The sequence below is a fragment of the Perognathus longimembris genome, chromosome 4 (assembly GCF_023159225.1).
Source record: "Perognathus longimembris pacificus isolate PPM17 chromosome 4, ASM2315922v1, whole genome shotgun sequence".
NCBI lineage: Eukaryota > Metazoa > Chordata > Mammalia > Rodentia > Heteromyidae > Perognathus > Perognathus longimembris.
In genome coordinates, this window is record NC_063164.1 from 57,497,458 (window position 1) to 57,512,328 (window position 14,871).

Genomic DNA, 14,871 nt, shown 5'->3' on the forward strand with positions numbered 1-14,871 from the left:
TTAAATTTCACATGTCAAATCAACAGAAAAGTAAAATCTTACAATATATTGTTTTAGAAACAATCACATATTAAGTTTCTGGCACTGGTTAATTGCTGTTAAGCCCACATCACGAGGAAAAATCATTTATTCATGTAGGATATGATGTCAGATGTTGGATACTATAAGTAGGCAAAACTCAATAACGTCTTCAGTAAGGAAGCATGCATCCTGTTTACTCCTAGTAAGCATATGCTCTTTAAAAAACCAATAACTGGACTGTGGAATGAGGAAAAGGCAAAGAGAAGTCATCAAATTGCTTAATACTCATTATACATTTAAGACTTAGATATATTCTATTCTAGTATAACTTTAAATGAAATGTTTACATCTATCACTTATTAAGCCTTGTCAAAAGAAAGAGGATAATAATTCATGCAGAGGTACAGGATCTTTGGTCCAGAAATTTTCTGGTTATATACAATTTGAAACTTGTTTTTCTTAGAGAGTTTTCAACTTTTCACAAGATACGTGACCCACTTTTGTGTTTTTAACTCCACTGTACTGTCAGCTATGTCATAGATATTCCAATACTGTGAATATAGATGTCGGTTGGTTGGGTAACTTGTTTAGTTTATGGTGCTGCAGATCTAACCCACAGTATCATGTCCACTAGGCAGACTCCCGGAAGCTGAGCTTTAATCCCTACCCCTGGTAACTTGTTTGTTGAAAGTTTTTGCTTTTTCCAAAAACGTATTTACTGAAGTTCAAGTTATATTTGTTTCATAGGAGTACTCTAATCTTGTGTTGCTACAAATGTCTGATTTGAAACAAAGCACTTTCTTTCAAACAAAAATTCTAGAAAACAGTACTATCATCCTTAACTGTCAGCAACAATAATGATTACATTGATTATGAAATTAATATCACATTTTTTGTTTTACTTAGAATTATTGATTTTCCAGTTTTCATATTGAGTTGAAAAAAAGGTTCTTGGTAGGGCTGGGAATGTGGCTTAGTGGTAGAGTGCTTGCCTAGCATGCATGTAGCCCTGGGTTTGATTTCTCAGTCCCACACAAACAGAAAAAACCAGAAGTGGCGCTGTGGCTCAAGTGGTAGAGTGCTAGCCTTGAGCAAAAGAAGCTCAGGGATGGTGCCCAGGCCCTGAGTTCAAGCCCCAGGACTGGCAAGGAAAAAAAAAGGTGTTGGTCAAAGTAATTGCTAAGTTTTTTAAAGTACATATAAATCAAAGGTATCAAATTCATGAGCCTAAATCCCAGTATCTCAAAGAGAAATAGAAAGATTAGTGTTTTTTTTTATTTTCCTAAGAGAATTGTGGAAAGAAATTAAGAATAATTCTGACAAATTTTGAGTAAATTTCAAATTGTACATGACCAGAAATTTTCTGTACCAAAGATCCTGTACCTCTGCATGAATTCTGACAAGGTTTAATAAGTAACAGAAAGAGAGGTAAACATTTCATTTAAAATTATGCAAGAACAGAACTGTACTCTGAATCTTGGAAAGGAATCTTTTGTGAGAATACATATGAATACATATATGTGTCTGTGTTTGGGCACATGTGTGTGTGTGTGTGTGTGTGTGCATACATATGTGCTAGTTCTAGGATTTGAACGCAAAGACTGGATGCTCTCCCTTAGCATTTTTTGCTCAAGGCAGCACTCCACCACTTGAGCCACAGTTCTACTTCTGGCGGTTAATTGGAGATGAGTCTTCCCTGCCTGGGCTGGTTTTAAACCTTGGTTGTCAGTCCTGAGTAGCTATGATTACGTACATGGCCACTAGAGCCAAGAAATATATCTTTTTTTTTTTTTTTTTTTTTTTGCCAATTCTGGTGCTTGAACTCAGGGCCTTGGTACTGTCCCTGGATTCCTTTTGCTCAAGGCTAGCACTCTACCACTTGAGCCACAGTGCTACTTCTGGATTTTTCTGTTTATGTGATGCTGAGGAATAGAACCCAGGGCTTCATGCATGCTAGACAAACACTCTACCATTAAGCCACATTCCCATCCCCTATATCTTATTTTTATATTATGGTCACAAAAGGATTTATCATATGAAATCTTAGCTCTAAGATGTTAGCATGATTGAAGTTCATCTACTTTACCAAGCAAGAACTCATGTGCTAAAAATTTGACTGATGGCTTTGACATCTGAGAGCTATTTTTAAACCAAATCTGTGCTAAGATTTTGAGTTATATTGACCACTGATGCTACTTCTCATGTTACTTGTTTTTAGATCCAACTGTTGGCTCAGGGAACACTTGTATCAATGAGACTACTGTATATTTATTTGTCATTTCCATTTATTGTGTGTAGGGAGGAATAAGTGTAATGGATTTTTATAATATTTACAATTAGCTGCCTTTCTATGGGACTCAAAGATGCGATAGTGGGGAGAGCCAAGGATAATATTTAGGTTCCTTGAACCATGCAGATAAAAACATGGTTTACTTTTTTTGGATATAGCTGCTTTCCTGTTTGAAAGGATTTAATACAGTTTTACAAATCATGAAAACATAGAAAGAACTAGTCTTTAGAATGTATGTATAGAATGCCTTTTCTACCAGTGAGTTAGTATTTTAGTTAGATGTCATTCTAGAGGAAATAAAAAGTTGTATTTATTGGATAGGTTCATAGGATGTCTTTTTTGTTGTTGTTATTCCAAATAGAGTTTTGTGGTTGTTGCTGTTTTTGTTTTTAAATACCAGGTTTGGGCTTGAAATCAAGGTTTTCTGGGAGCACTATCCCTGAGCTTTCATGTTCAAGGCTAGCAGTGTACAACTGGAGCCATAGTTCCACTTCTAGCCTTTTGGTGATTAATTGGACATAAGAGTCTCACAGACTTTCTTGCCTGGATTGCCTTCAAATCACAATCCTCAGATCTCAGCCTCCTGAGTTGCTAGGATTACAGGTATGAGCCATGGGCATCTGACTCATTATAGCTTTTATTTGTATTCTCCTTAATGGATGACATTGAACATCACTTTGTGTGTTCATTTGAATATCCATTTGTATATCCTCATTGATGAAGCATTGTTGCCTTACTATTCAGAGGCTTCTCTGAATATTATGGATATGTCTTAGTGTTTGATGTGTCTTGTAAATCCTTTTTTCCACCCAAGGTCTCAGTTTTTTCATTCTCCTTGTTTCTCAGAATAAAACTTAAATATTTTATGAATTGTGCCTTTGGTGTCATACCTAAGAACCTTTTGTGTTATCTTTGGTCCCAAAGACTTTTTCTTTCCTCTGATATTTTCACATAAACATTTTACAAGAAATATTTTTATGGGCTGGGGATATAGCCTAGTGGCAAGAGTGCCTGCCTCGGATACACGAGGCCCTAGGTTCGATTCCCCAGCACCACATATACAGAAAACGGCCAGAAGCGGCGCTGTGGCTCAAGTGGCAGAGTGCTAGCCTTGAGCGGGAAGAAGCCAGGGACAGTGCTCAGGCCCTGAGTCCAAGGCCCAGGACTGGCCAAAAAAAAAAAAAAAAAAAAAAAAAGAAATATTTTTATAGCTGGGCACCACTGGCTCCCATCTATAATCCTAGCTACTCAGGAGGCTGAGACCTGAGGATTGAGGTTCAAAGCCAGCCTGGACAGGAAGGTCCATGAGACGCTCATCTCTAATAAACTACTCAGAAAAAGGCAGCAGTAAAGCTGTGGATCAAGTGGTAGACTGCTAGCCTTGAGCACAAAGAAGCTCAGGGACAGCACCCAGGCCCTGAATTCAGGTCTCAGTACTGGCACAAAAAAAGAAAGGAAGGAAGGAAGATAGGGAGGGAAGGAATATTTTTATGCGCATTTGCATAATTAGATTAAGTTTAGATTTTTGTTCAAGTGCTTCTTTGGACTTCAGTGTTTCTATACTAATATACCACATTCAAGTATTTCTTCTAGATAAAGGCTGTTGAATCTTATAGCTAGGAAAATTACTTTAGAAAAATCAGTTTTCTTTCTCATTGTGTTTTGATCATTGGGCCTGACATACACCATATTCTTTGTCCTAACACACACCACTGTCCAGCACACATTTAAAACGTTAGAGGACTGTCGACTCAATGATATGTAATATTTACCAAAGTTCATATTTGATTAGTGGGATTATGACTTGAAAGTAACTTTGCTATCATACTTTGTTTGGCCAATCGGTCATTCTGGCTTGGAAGATACCACAGACCTATTTCATGTGCATATGTCCCTTTATCTTATGTTCTTTCTGCAATATTTTTGAAAATTACAATATTTCCATTAACTCTTTAATGCCATTGCTCCTTTGGGGTAAAAGTTTTTTCACATTTGTTACTGTATGATATCAGAATTTTGATATCAAGAATCTTTTTTCTTTTGTCTTAATGTTAATCAGTATTGTTTTCTGTGTTTTTACGACCACTTTATTTTTTAATATTATCCCTGCATAGCTTAACAAAGGAGTTTCAGTTCAACCTGGTTTTATTTTTGTGAGTACAATGCATCTTGGTCAATGTTACTCCTTTCATGATTCTCTCCCATCTCTTCCATCACTATCACACGTAATTACTTTAACAAGTAAACATAGTATACCCTGTATACTAGTAATAAAGCATTAACTTTTGTATGCTATTTGAAAGGGGGTTCTGTAATAATTCCCCATGGCTTTCTAAATTAAACAATATTTAAATTATACTGTCAATCATCTTGCTGTCATCATTTTTTAAATGATATTACGCTTTTGAACTCAGGTCTTTGTATTTGCCATACTTGTTGATCTAGTACTACTCTTAACATTTGGGCCATACCTCCAGACTGACTTTTTACTGGTTACTTTTGGAGATGGAGGCTCTCCATCTCTTTTTATGCAAGCTTTGAACCCAGATCTTCCTGATCTCAGCATTTTTAGTAGCTAGGATTACATGTGTGAGACCCATTGTACATACTGCTTTTCAGTCTATTCTTTCAGTTTACTCACTTGTTTATTAATTTCATCTCTTTTGATATGTTCATTTTTTCTAGAGACATTCTCCATCTTTCCTTTTCTTGTTAAGTATTCCCTGCAAAGGAATTTAGGAAAACCCAGAGGCAAACTGAAGCTGTAGCAATATTTCTGAACAAATATGAGAAATTTGATTTTTAATTTATGGACACATCTTTCTATTCTACATCCTCTTGAGCTTGGCAGTTCTGAGAGGAAGAGGAGGAAGGGAGACGGGGAAGAGGCGAGAGTGTGTGTTTATCTCAAATTCACATTTGTGAATTTTTCTATATATAATTTCTCAGTGCAAATTATAAGTGAAAAATGTGCTTTTCTTCTAAATAAACTCATGCTTTGTCAAAAAAAGAAATAAAAATATACTGGAGATTTAAATTTGGAATGGTTATTGCTGAACGTCTCATATGTTTGACCTACTAGTTCTGAGAGCTGCTTGAATTTACAGGCTCTTAAATAACCTAGCTAGGACCTTCATTTTATTGGAGTTCACAAAGTCCCCATAAGAGTATATTATTTAACTCTTAACTGAATACTTATTATGTATCAGGCACAAATGGTTCTCAAACTTGGCTATCTTTTAGAATAACTTAGGGCAATTCTAAAAACTCTAACACACGGAAGTTATCAGAATTTCTGGGAACAGGACCTAAACTTCAGGCTTTATTCTACAGCCAAGTTTGAAAACTACTGTGATAGATAGACTACATATTACCATTTAACCTTCTTAGTAACCTAGGATATAGTAGCTAGTTTTACAGTTGAAGTTACAAGACTGAGTGACCAATAACCAAATAGTACAAAGTAAGCACAAGCTAAGATCTCTCATCAGAAATCTTGGGTCATGGATTAGGAATATGGCCTAGTGGCAAGAGTGCTTGCCTCATACACATGAAGCCCTGGGTTCGATTCCTCAGCACCACATATATAGAAAAAGCCAGAAGTGGCACTGTGGCTCAAGTGGTAGAGTGCTATCCTTGAGCAAAATAAGCCAAGGACACAGTGCTCAGGCCCTGAGTTCAAGTCCCAGGATTGGCAAAAAAAAAGAAGAAATATTGGATCAGATCAGTAATTCTTGGTGAGTTTAGCATGCATATATGTATATGCATATATGTATGTATATGCAGTATGTAGACTATATGGGATAAGGTGAATGAAAGCTCACTCATATATATTAAAGATATGGACTAATTAAGTGTAAGTTTAAAAACTTTAAGATATGTTGCATGATTTAGTGATTTATTAAATATTATATGAGAATTAGAACTGAATAATGACTGATTTGCTTACATGATTTAAGAAGATAAACCATTTAGAGGAAACTTAATTATTGGGTTTGATTTCAGGAAAACCAGTTTTTGAGGTGAAATTTTGGAGATGTAGTGCAGTTATTAAGAATATTGGCTTCAGATATAGACAACTTGGTTTTAATCTTAATTCCACCTTTGCCTAGCTAAGTGACCTTAGGTATCTCCCTAAACCTGCCCATTCCTTCACATCACTTAACTATGAGGATGAGTAAGTTCATGTGGAAAGTCTTAGCACAATTCCTTTTTGTTGTGTTGAGACAACGTCTCCTTCTGCTGCTCAGGTTAATTCCTGAGCTCAAGAGATTCTCATGCCTCAGCCATCCTTTAGTTTGGAGTATTAGGAAGGTAGAACTTGACCACACTAATAAGCATCAGGTAAGTGCTTGCTTTGAAAAACATGCCCATTGTGTTGTTTTTTGTTATATGTGCTATATGTAGCTACAAGATGATTTACACTCTTTTTTTTGGTGGGGAGGGGTCTTCCTGGTGCTTGAACTCAAGGCCTGGGCACTGTCCCTGAGCTTCTTTTACTCTCCTTAAGCCACAGCTCCACTTCTGGCTTTTTCTGAGAAGTTTATTGGAGATGAGATTCTAGCATTAAAGTCTTGAGTCACCAGAGTGTGACAAGTTCTACTCTGGAAAGTGAACAGCACAGACAGAATGAAGTTATTCTTTTCTGTCATCAATCATGCTTATTGATCACAGGAAGCTACAGCTGGGACATTTGCATTCTGGCCCAAGGATAGGTTATGGCATCTCAGGCCAGTTACTGAACATCTAGACAGCATGAGCAAGGTTTCTTTCCACTCTGGAACTCTGTTTCAATTTACTCAACCACTACTTCCTCTTCTCTCCCCTATTTCTCCCAAATAAAGAATTTAGAAACTTCCTGAGGACTGAGTACTTTTGACCTCTGTGTCTCTTTAGGCCTTGAATGACTTCTTAAGCTTTTGGCTTCTCACCACGTGTTGCTCATTTTGCTGCCTCACAGCATCCCAGGAAGTTCTTACTCCCCTGTGATGTTATGGAACTGGTACACACCTACCACCCTCAAGCTAAATACTTACAGAGCTCCCATTCTGGTGCTAGTTACATCTTCAGGTACTAGGAGAGGATAAACAGGCTAGGTCCCAGCCCAAAGGTGCTTTCATTCCTACATAAAATAGTTAACAAGGAAGTAAATAAACAAGATTATTTCAGATAGTGATAAATGTGAAGAAGGCTAATTAGTATTGCCAGAAAATATCTCTGTGAAGAGGAAATATTTTATTTTGAGTCTGAAGGAGCTCAAGAAGCAGGAAGTTGTCAAATAATGGGTCATGAGGCCTACATGTGATATTTCTGATTATGTAGGTCTGTGGGTGGAGGGAGTACAAATTTACATTTTTAAAGGGTTTCTGGTGTTCTGGTGCTGCTGGTGGCGCCTGAAACTGCTATTGCTCACCTGAGGCTTTGTAACCAAGGAATGGAGTTCAGTGAATGCAAGCATTGGAAGACTAGTGAAGAATCAGAGATGGGTTATAATCTGATTCACATGTTAGAATGTCTTTCCGTTTAATACAGAGGAGAATGGATTTTTCAGCACAAGAGGAAAAACAGTAGAGAAATGAATAGTTGGGAGTTTCATGGAGCAGCCCCAGTAAGAGAAGATCACTTCACTACCAAGGGTGGGGCGGAGGGGGGTGGAGAGGATATCAGAGAATCCAGTGAAAAGTACATAGGTTCAGATCTGTTCTAGAGGTGAGAACCCAGGGGATTTGGAAACAGATCAGAAATAGGAGGCAAAGGACTGACTCAACTGACAGTAATGCTGCTATACCTAGGAATTTTGCTTAAATCAACTGAGTGATGAGTGCAACCACTGACAAAAGGAGGGAAAAATGGGGAAGGCTGGAGTGAGATTGGGGGCTGGTTAGACAGAAGAGACAATAGTTTTGTTTATGTAAAGTTTGAAATACTTGTGGAACATCCAAATGGCCATGAGATTTGGGGGCCCTGTGAGAACTCAGTAAACAGATAAGGATGACAGGTACAGATTTGAGAGCCATCAGTATAAGATAATATTTAAGGCCCTGGTATAGATGAAATTGCCTGGGAGTAGAGGATGTGCAAAGAAATAGCAAAGAACCAAGAATGAGTCTTGAAGTCTCCAAGATTGAGGATTCTTTCAGAGGAGGTGAAGGTAATAGAAACAGGAGTGGCACTGAAACAGGAAGAAAACAATAGATTGTTGTCACATGCAGGTGTGACATGGTGCTTAGTGTTATAACAGGCATTTACAAAACTGCTTTAAAACAACAACAACAACATTGGCTCTTCACTTGGACCTGCAAAAAGCTCAGTTCATCTATTCTTTGCACTGAGCCATTTTGTCCTGCAGTGGCCTTGAACTCCAGGATGACAGAGATGCTGAATCAAGAACTTGTAATGGAAGTCTAAGCTACCCTCCAGGCACCAATTCCTTTGTCATGGTGACAAGGTCCTGCCTAATCAACCCTGACATCTTTGACCACACTTTTCCTGGAATTTCCTAATGGCACAGCATTCACGCCTTTGCCAGTTTTTCCTCTGGTTAACCCTATGGAGAGTACTCTGAAGATGGGCCAGAATGCTGGCTTTGCCTTATCCCAATAAAAGTGTAGCCACGTTGAAGAAATCCTGCTGTTTCTGTTTCTCTATTACTTTTACTTTCTTGGGGTGGCTAGTTCGACTTGACATGTTGGACTCTCTAGAAGCTGGTCTTTGTCCTAAAGTTCCAGTGACAGTGTGACTGAGATGACATAATTGTTTATTAGACTTTGACAAACATAGATCATTGGAGACCTTGACAGAGAAATGTCAGTCAAGAGTCAGTGTTGGAGGTGTCTCCCTTTTTTGTCTTTCATCATTACCTTTTAAAGCCACATTGACAAGGCCATGATGATTTGAAATTAAATTCATCAAGAAAATGGCCTGCCATGTGGGAGGATCAGGGTCAGCATTTGTCATTAATTCAAAACCTTATCAAAAGAATGAAAGTAAAAAAGGGCTGGGGTTTGGCTCAAGTGGTAGAGTACTTCCTCACAAGCTTAGGCCCTGTCCAAACCCAAGTACTACCAGTTTGTAGACTTAAAGCTTATTGTTTTCAGATGTAATTTCATTTCTATACTTTTATCTTTAGTACTGAAACTATTTTTGTGTGTGTGTTCTGCTTCTGTGAGTTCATCGGAAGCAAAACTATATGAGTCCTATTAAGAGTAGAAGTCTTGTGTCTGATCAAGGTGCATTGTATGCATATATGGACATGTCTAATGAGGTCATCCTATAAAATTAATGCTAGAAAACATGTGAAAAAGAATGTACAGCTAACAATGAGGTTTTGTTGGGCTTGAAGATCATAAGGAGCATCTATGTATTATAGTAACACCTTAGCTTTTTTTTCTCCTCAGCTGAGAAGCATTTGATTATTGACAAATGTGATTTCACCTGACTTCCAGCTTATCATTTTAAGGATTTGAATATTGATGGCAGTAAATTGGTGATTATAACAGACACAGGTTTTGAAGCTCTGTGCAAATCAAAATGATTAAAAAAAATAAGGACAACATGCTACTGGAATTCTGTTAGCATCAATTTGTAGTATGAAGAAATTGACATGTTCCTATATGCATATAATAAATACCTTCATCAGACTCATCTCCTGTCCCTCTCCCTCATCCCCTGAACCTGCAGAAGGAAGAGTGTTTGTCCAAATCCCAATGTCCCAATTCCCTTAGGCAGGAACACTGGCCCAATCATTCTTTGAAAGAAGTGGAGACACATTAATGTTAAGCACTTCAACTTCAAAATGATGAATAATGTTATTACCAGGTGATGTAGTTATTGAATACTGTGCTTCTCTCTCATCACCTCCCCCTCCTTTTTATACCAGAATTTCCTACATGTAGATTTGGAAAGTTGCTATGTTTCTTACAATTATATTTTTATAATCATCCCAGATATAATTATTTTCATCATATTTTTGTCTTTCCATACTAGAATTTTGTTATTCCTTCAAAATATATAGCCAGAAAAAAAGAATACTGAGTGACATGACTAGATTTAAAAAATGTTTTAAAAGTTTTTCCAAGTACATAAAAACTCACATAAGTTAAAAATGTAAAGCTACTTAGAATCTAGGCCAAATCAAGATTTTTAGCCGGTATTCTTTTCACTAAGTTTCAATTTGATAATCCAACTAGAAAAACATATCCCTATGTTTGTGAATGGATCACATTAAGAACCAATGTATAACTGACACTACAGACTCTCTGCCCATCTAAATTCTCCTTTGCTTTCATGTACTGAGTCATCTCCCCCTCCCCTGTCCTACCTGGCTCTTTACCTCCCCACCCCCACACAGGTCCTTTAATTATTCTGTATTTTCTTTCTTGGTTTGTGTCTTTTGCATATTTTCTATTGAACTGCTATTTCCTTATGGAAAAATCTTAGTCTTATTCCCAGCTACTTTCCATTTTTCAGTTCCAATGCTGTAATAAATGTTTGATTGTTTTAAAGTAATAAATAGGGGATATTAAAATGTTCTTAATAGAAGTTCTGTGTAAATAATATTTCAGCTGGTGTTTTATTCTTTTTGTAATAGGCTTATCGTTAGTAATTAGAGATGGGTTTTCATCACAGACTTAAAGCCCCTGAGAACAGAGGACAGCATCATTCACACAAAATGCCCAAAGGATGAGTCTGAGTTTACTGCATTTTCAGGGGACCAGGGAGATTTCTGCAGGAATTTCAGCTCAGTATTGACCTTGTAGGGTAGTGGGTAACGTATATAAAGGGAATTTTCCAAATGGAGACCAGGGAGGGGACAGCTGCAGACAGGGTTTTCCTATTTAGGATACAGAGTTGACAAAAACTTCAGGAATTGTTTATGAGTACACTAGTATGGAAGAATTTGGGGAAGCTGAAATATTTATGGAGGTAGAAGACTTTGCAATAGCTGTAAAAATTCATTTTGTTGACATTTAAAAGAAATCTTTTACAAAATGCAAAATGTAGCAAAGTATGCTACTAAAATTAAAGACATATTGTTGGGCAGGGAGGAGGAGGAGTGTTGAGGCCTGAACTCTGGGTCTTTTACTCTTGCTTGGCTTTTTTGCTCGAACATAATGTAATTCTTAAGACTGGCATTTTCACTTGAGCCATATGTCCACTTCCTTAGAACATTTTGTTTCTGTCTTTTCATGTCACTCAATGTATAGTTACTTGAATTTGTAAGAGTGTACATTTTGAAAATACTAAAAAGATGGTTGTTATACATACTTACTTGGATTTTTATTTTTCCATAGTAAATGAAGATTGAGGAATTAAAATTTATAATTTTCTGAAAGAAATAGTAATATTTTTATACAAGCAGTTAATTTCTTTTGAATGTAATATTTTCAAAATTTTAATTTATGGTGCTTTAAATAAAAACAAAGCAAGTTATCACATAACTCAGCTTCTTTTTTGACATTTTATCAGTTCATCATACTAACAAACTTTCATACTGTCTAATACTGTAAACCATTTACACTAAATGTTTATTAAAATAATTTTATTTGTAAATTTTTTTTTTTTTTTTTTTTTTTTTGCCAGTCCTGGGGCTTGCTCTCAGGGCCTGAGCACTGTCCCTGGCTTCTTTTTGCTCAAGGCTAGCACTCTGCCACTTGAGCCACAGCGCCACTTCTGGCCATTTTCTGTATATGTGGTGCTGGGGAATCGAACCCGGGGCCTCATGTATATGAGGCAGGCACTCTTGCCACTAGGCCATATCCCCAGCCCTTTATTTGTAAATTTTTTATTGATGCAGGTATGTTTCATCTTAATACCGAAATATTAAGGACCTTTAAAATTTCATCTCACAAACATATTTTCCATTTATGTACATTAGTGAGCACACTTACTGAACTGGATTTAGATGAAAATAGTGTTTTTTCCCACCTCTTTTTATTACCAAGTGCCACAGGCATAGTGTTCAGATCAAAACCAAGTGCTGATTGGAAAAAGAAAAGAGGGTTGTTTCCCGAATCCCACCATCCCTAGTAAATTAGTGAGCTGTTAACTTATCCCTGCATTTTTCTTTTTTGGATGTGAAAGTCCATATATATGTTTGGAGTTTGTGATCATATTAGAGTCAATTTTAAAATAAATATTTTTCTGTGTTTGTTTTATATTTTAGGAGAAAACCAAAAGCCAGGGCACCACTTCCTCCTTCTGAGACCAAATGCATGGACGTCTCTTCAGCTGATGGTTCTGCAGAACCCACCATGGAACAGAATGAAAACAGGACTGATAAAGACATTGAGCTTTCCGTGGTTCTGCCTGGGGATATTGTCAAATCGACTACAGTCCATGGAAGGTAAGCTGGGGTGGCCTAAATACCAGCACCTCCCTTCCAGTTCCCACTATTGAAACTCCATGGTGTCCCATGTGATCGGTGATGGTGATTTCTTTTCTTTGACTAAATTCCCTCTTCAGTTCATTTGTCTACTTTTTTTTTTTTAGAAAAAATGTTAAATGGGTTCAGATTTATTCGAGCCAATGTTTTTTTTTTTTTTTTTTTTTTTTTTTCTCAAATTTTTATTTTCAAACTGACGTACAGAGAGGTTACAGTATCATACGTTGGGCGTTGGATACATTTCTTGTACTGTTTGTTGCCTTGTCCCTCATGTCCCCCTCCCTCCCCCCCTTCCCTCCCCCCCGCCCAGTTGTTCAGTTCACTTACACCAAACAGTTTTGCAAGTATTGCTTTTGTAGTTATTTCTCTTTTTTTTACCCCGTGTCTCTCGAATTTGGTATTCCCTTTGAATTTCCTACTTCCAATACCAGTAAACACGGTTTCCAATATACTCAGATAAGATTACAGAGGTAGTGTAGGTACAAACATAGGAAGGTGATACAAAACATCATCAATAATAGAAACTACACATTCACATAGGACATTGAAAGTAGTTATAACTGTGATATATCACTTGTTTCCATATCATGGAGTTCATTTCACTTAGCATCATCTTATGTGTTCCTAAGGGTATAGCTATTGGGCCTTGTGATGCTCTGCTATGGCTTGCCTAAACCTGTACTAATTATTCCCAATAAGGGAGGCCATAGAGTCCATGTTTCTTTGGGTCTGGCTCACTTCACTTAGTATAACTTTTTCCAAGTCCTTCCATTTCCTTACAAATGGAACAATGTCATTCTTTCTGATAGAGGCATAAAATTCCATTGTGTAAATGTACCACATTTTCCTGATCCATTCATCTATGGAGGGGCATCTGGGTTGGTTCCAGCTTCTCGCTATGACAAATTGTGCTGCGATGAACATTGTTGTGCTGGTGGCATTACTGTGATTTTGTTTGTGGTCTTTTGGATAGATACCCAACAGTGGGGCTGCTGGGTCATAGGGGAGTTCTATATTGAGCCTTCTGAGGAATCTCCATACTGCTTGCCAGAGTGGCTGAACCAGTTTACATTCCCACCAACAATGAAGTAGGGTTCCCTTTTGGCCACATCCCCTCCAACAATTGTTATTATTAGTTTTCTTGATATATGACATTCTTTTTTTTTTTTTTAGAAAAAATGTTAAATGGGTTCAGATTTATTCGAGCCAATGTTTTTATATTCTATGAATTTCAACAATCCAGTTGAGTGATTCAGAATTTGGAATTATTTTATATGGTGTTGTTGACTTAATACCTTTCCCTGAGATATAGTCATGGCTAACACTTAATTTGAGGGTCAAGCTCACAAAGCCCAAGATCTGTAACAAAATCCTTCCCACTTCCCAGATATCCAACTTCATACTGCTGCTTTGAACTGGCAGAAGTGACTGTCTATCTGTGAAATTAGTGTGATTTTTAATTCATTGATTCAATTAATTTAAAATATGGCTGAGTTAAATGGAAATGTAAAGTCAAATTTTAACCCAGCAAAGATTTAGAAGACTGATAGTTTTAAATACCTCCATAAAAGTTTGAGAACTGGAACACAGCCAAAGGTAATTTTCCATTTTGTTCTGAAATGGAAAATTACCCAACTATATACTTGATCTTTTTCAACCTTTTACCTTCAACTGCTCACTGCTAGCCAAGTGCATGTTTAACACTTTGAGCTGTTTTGATCATAGTATAATGTGTGCATGTCTTATCAAAAGAATGGGTAAGAAAAAAGTAAACCTAAGTATTAGATTTTTATAATCTGTCTTTGTCTAGAAAATTCATCCGATATAACCTTAATTTTAAGGCTTATCAAAATTGAATGTCAAATTACAAATTATTAAAAACAGATGAAAACAGAAACTTGGTTTTAATGAGTAGAACTGTATATTAAATTTCCATTAAGTTTGAGGAAGTTTTACCATTTGTTTATAGTGAAAGTCATTTTAGAGATAACAGGTTCGATCTTGTTTTGAAGATTATGGAACCTGTGACTGTTCATGGAGGCCTCTGTGGTGGGCTCTTAACCTGCCTGCTGCCTCTTGTGGGTAGGGGAAGCATGTTCAGAATTAGAGGTGATGGCCATCACCTCCACACTTGAAATCATGTCATTGCTCAGATTATAAAATATGTATGGAAATG

The 14,871-nt window shown here is 37.0% G+C and overlaps 1 protein-coding gene across 7 annotated transcripts in view; it reads left to right on the forward strand.

Moving 5' to 3' along the window:
- Cobll1 (cordon-bleu WH2 repeat protein like 1) overlaps positions 1 to 14,871 on the forward strand; it is a 131,202-nt gene that overhangs the window by 56,320 nt on the left and 60,011 nt on the right. For all 7 annotated transcript variants that reach the window (XM_048345307.1, XM_048345310.1, XM_048345311.1 and 4 more), the window contains exon 3: positions 12,477 to 12,656. In XM_048345307.1, coding sequence (XP_048201264.1) covers positions 12,477 to 12,656 — 180 coding nt within the window. The remainder of the gene's footprint in view (positions 1 to 12,476; positions 12,657 to 14,871) is intronic.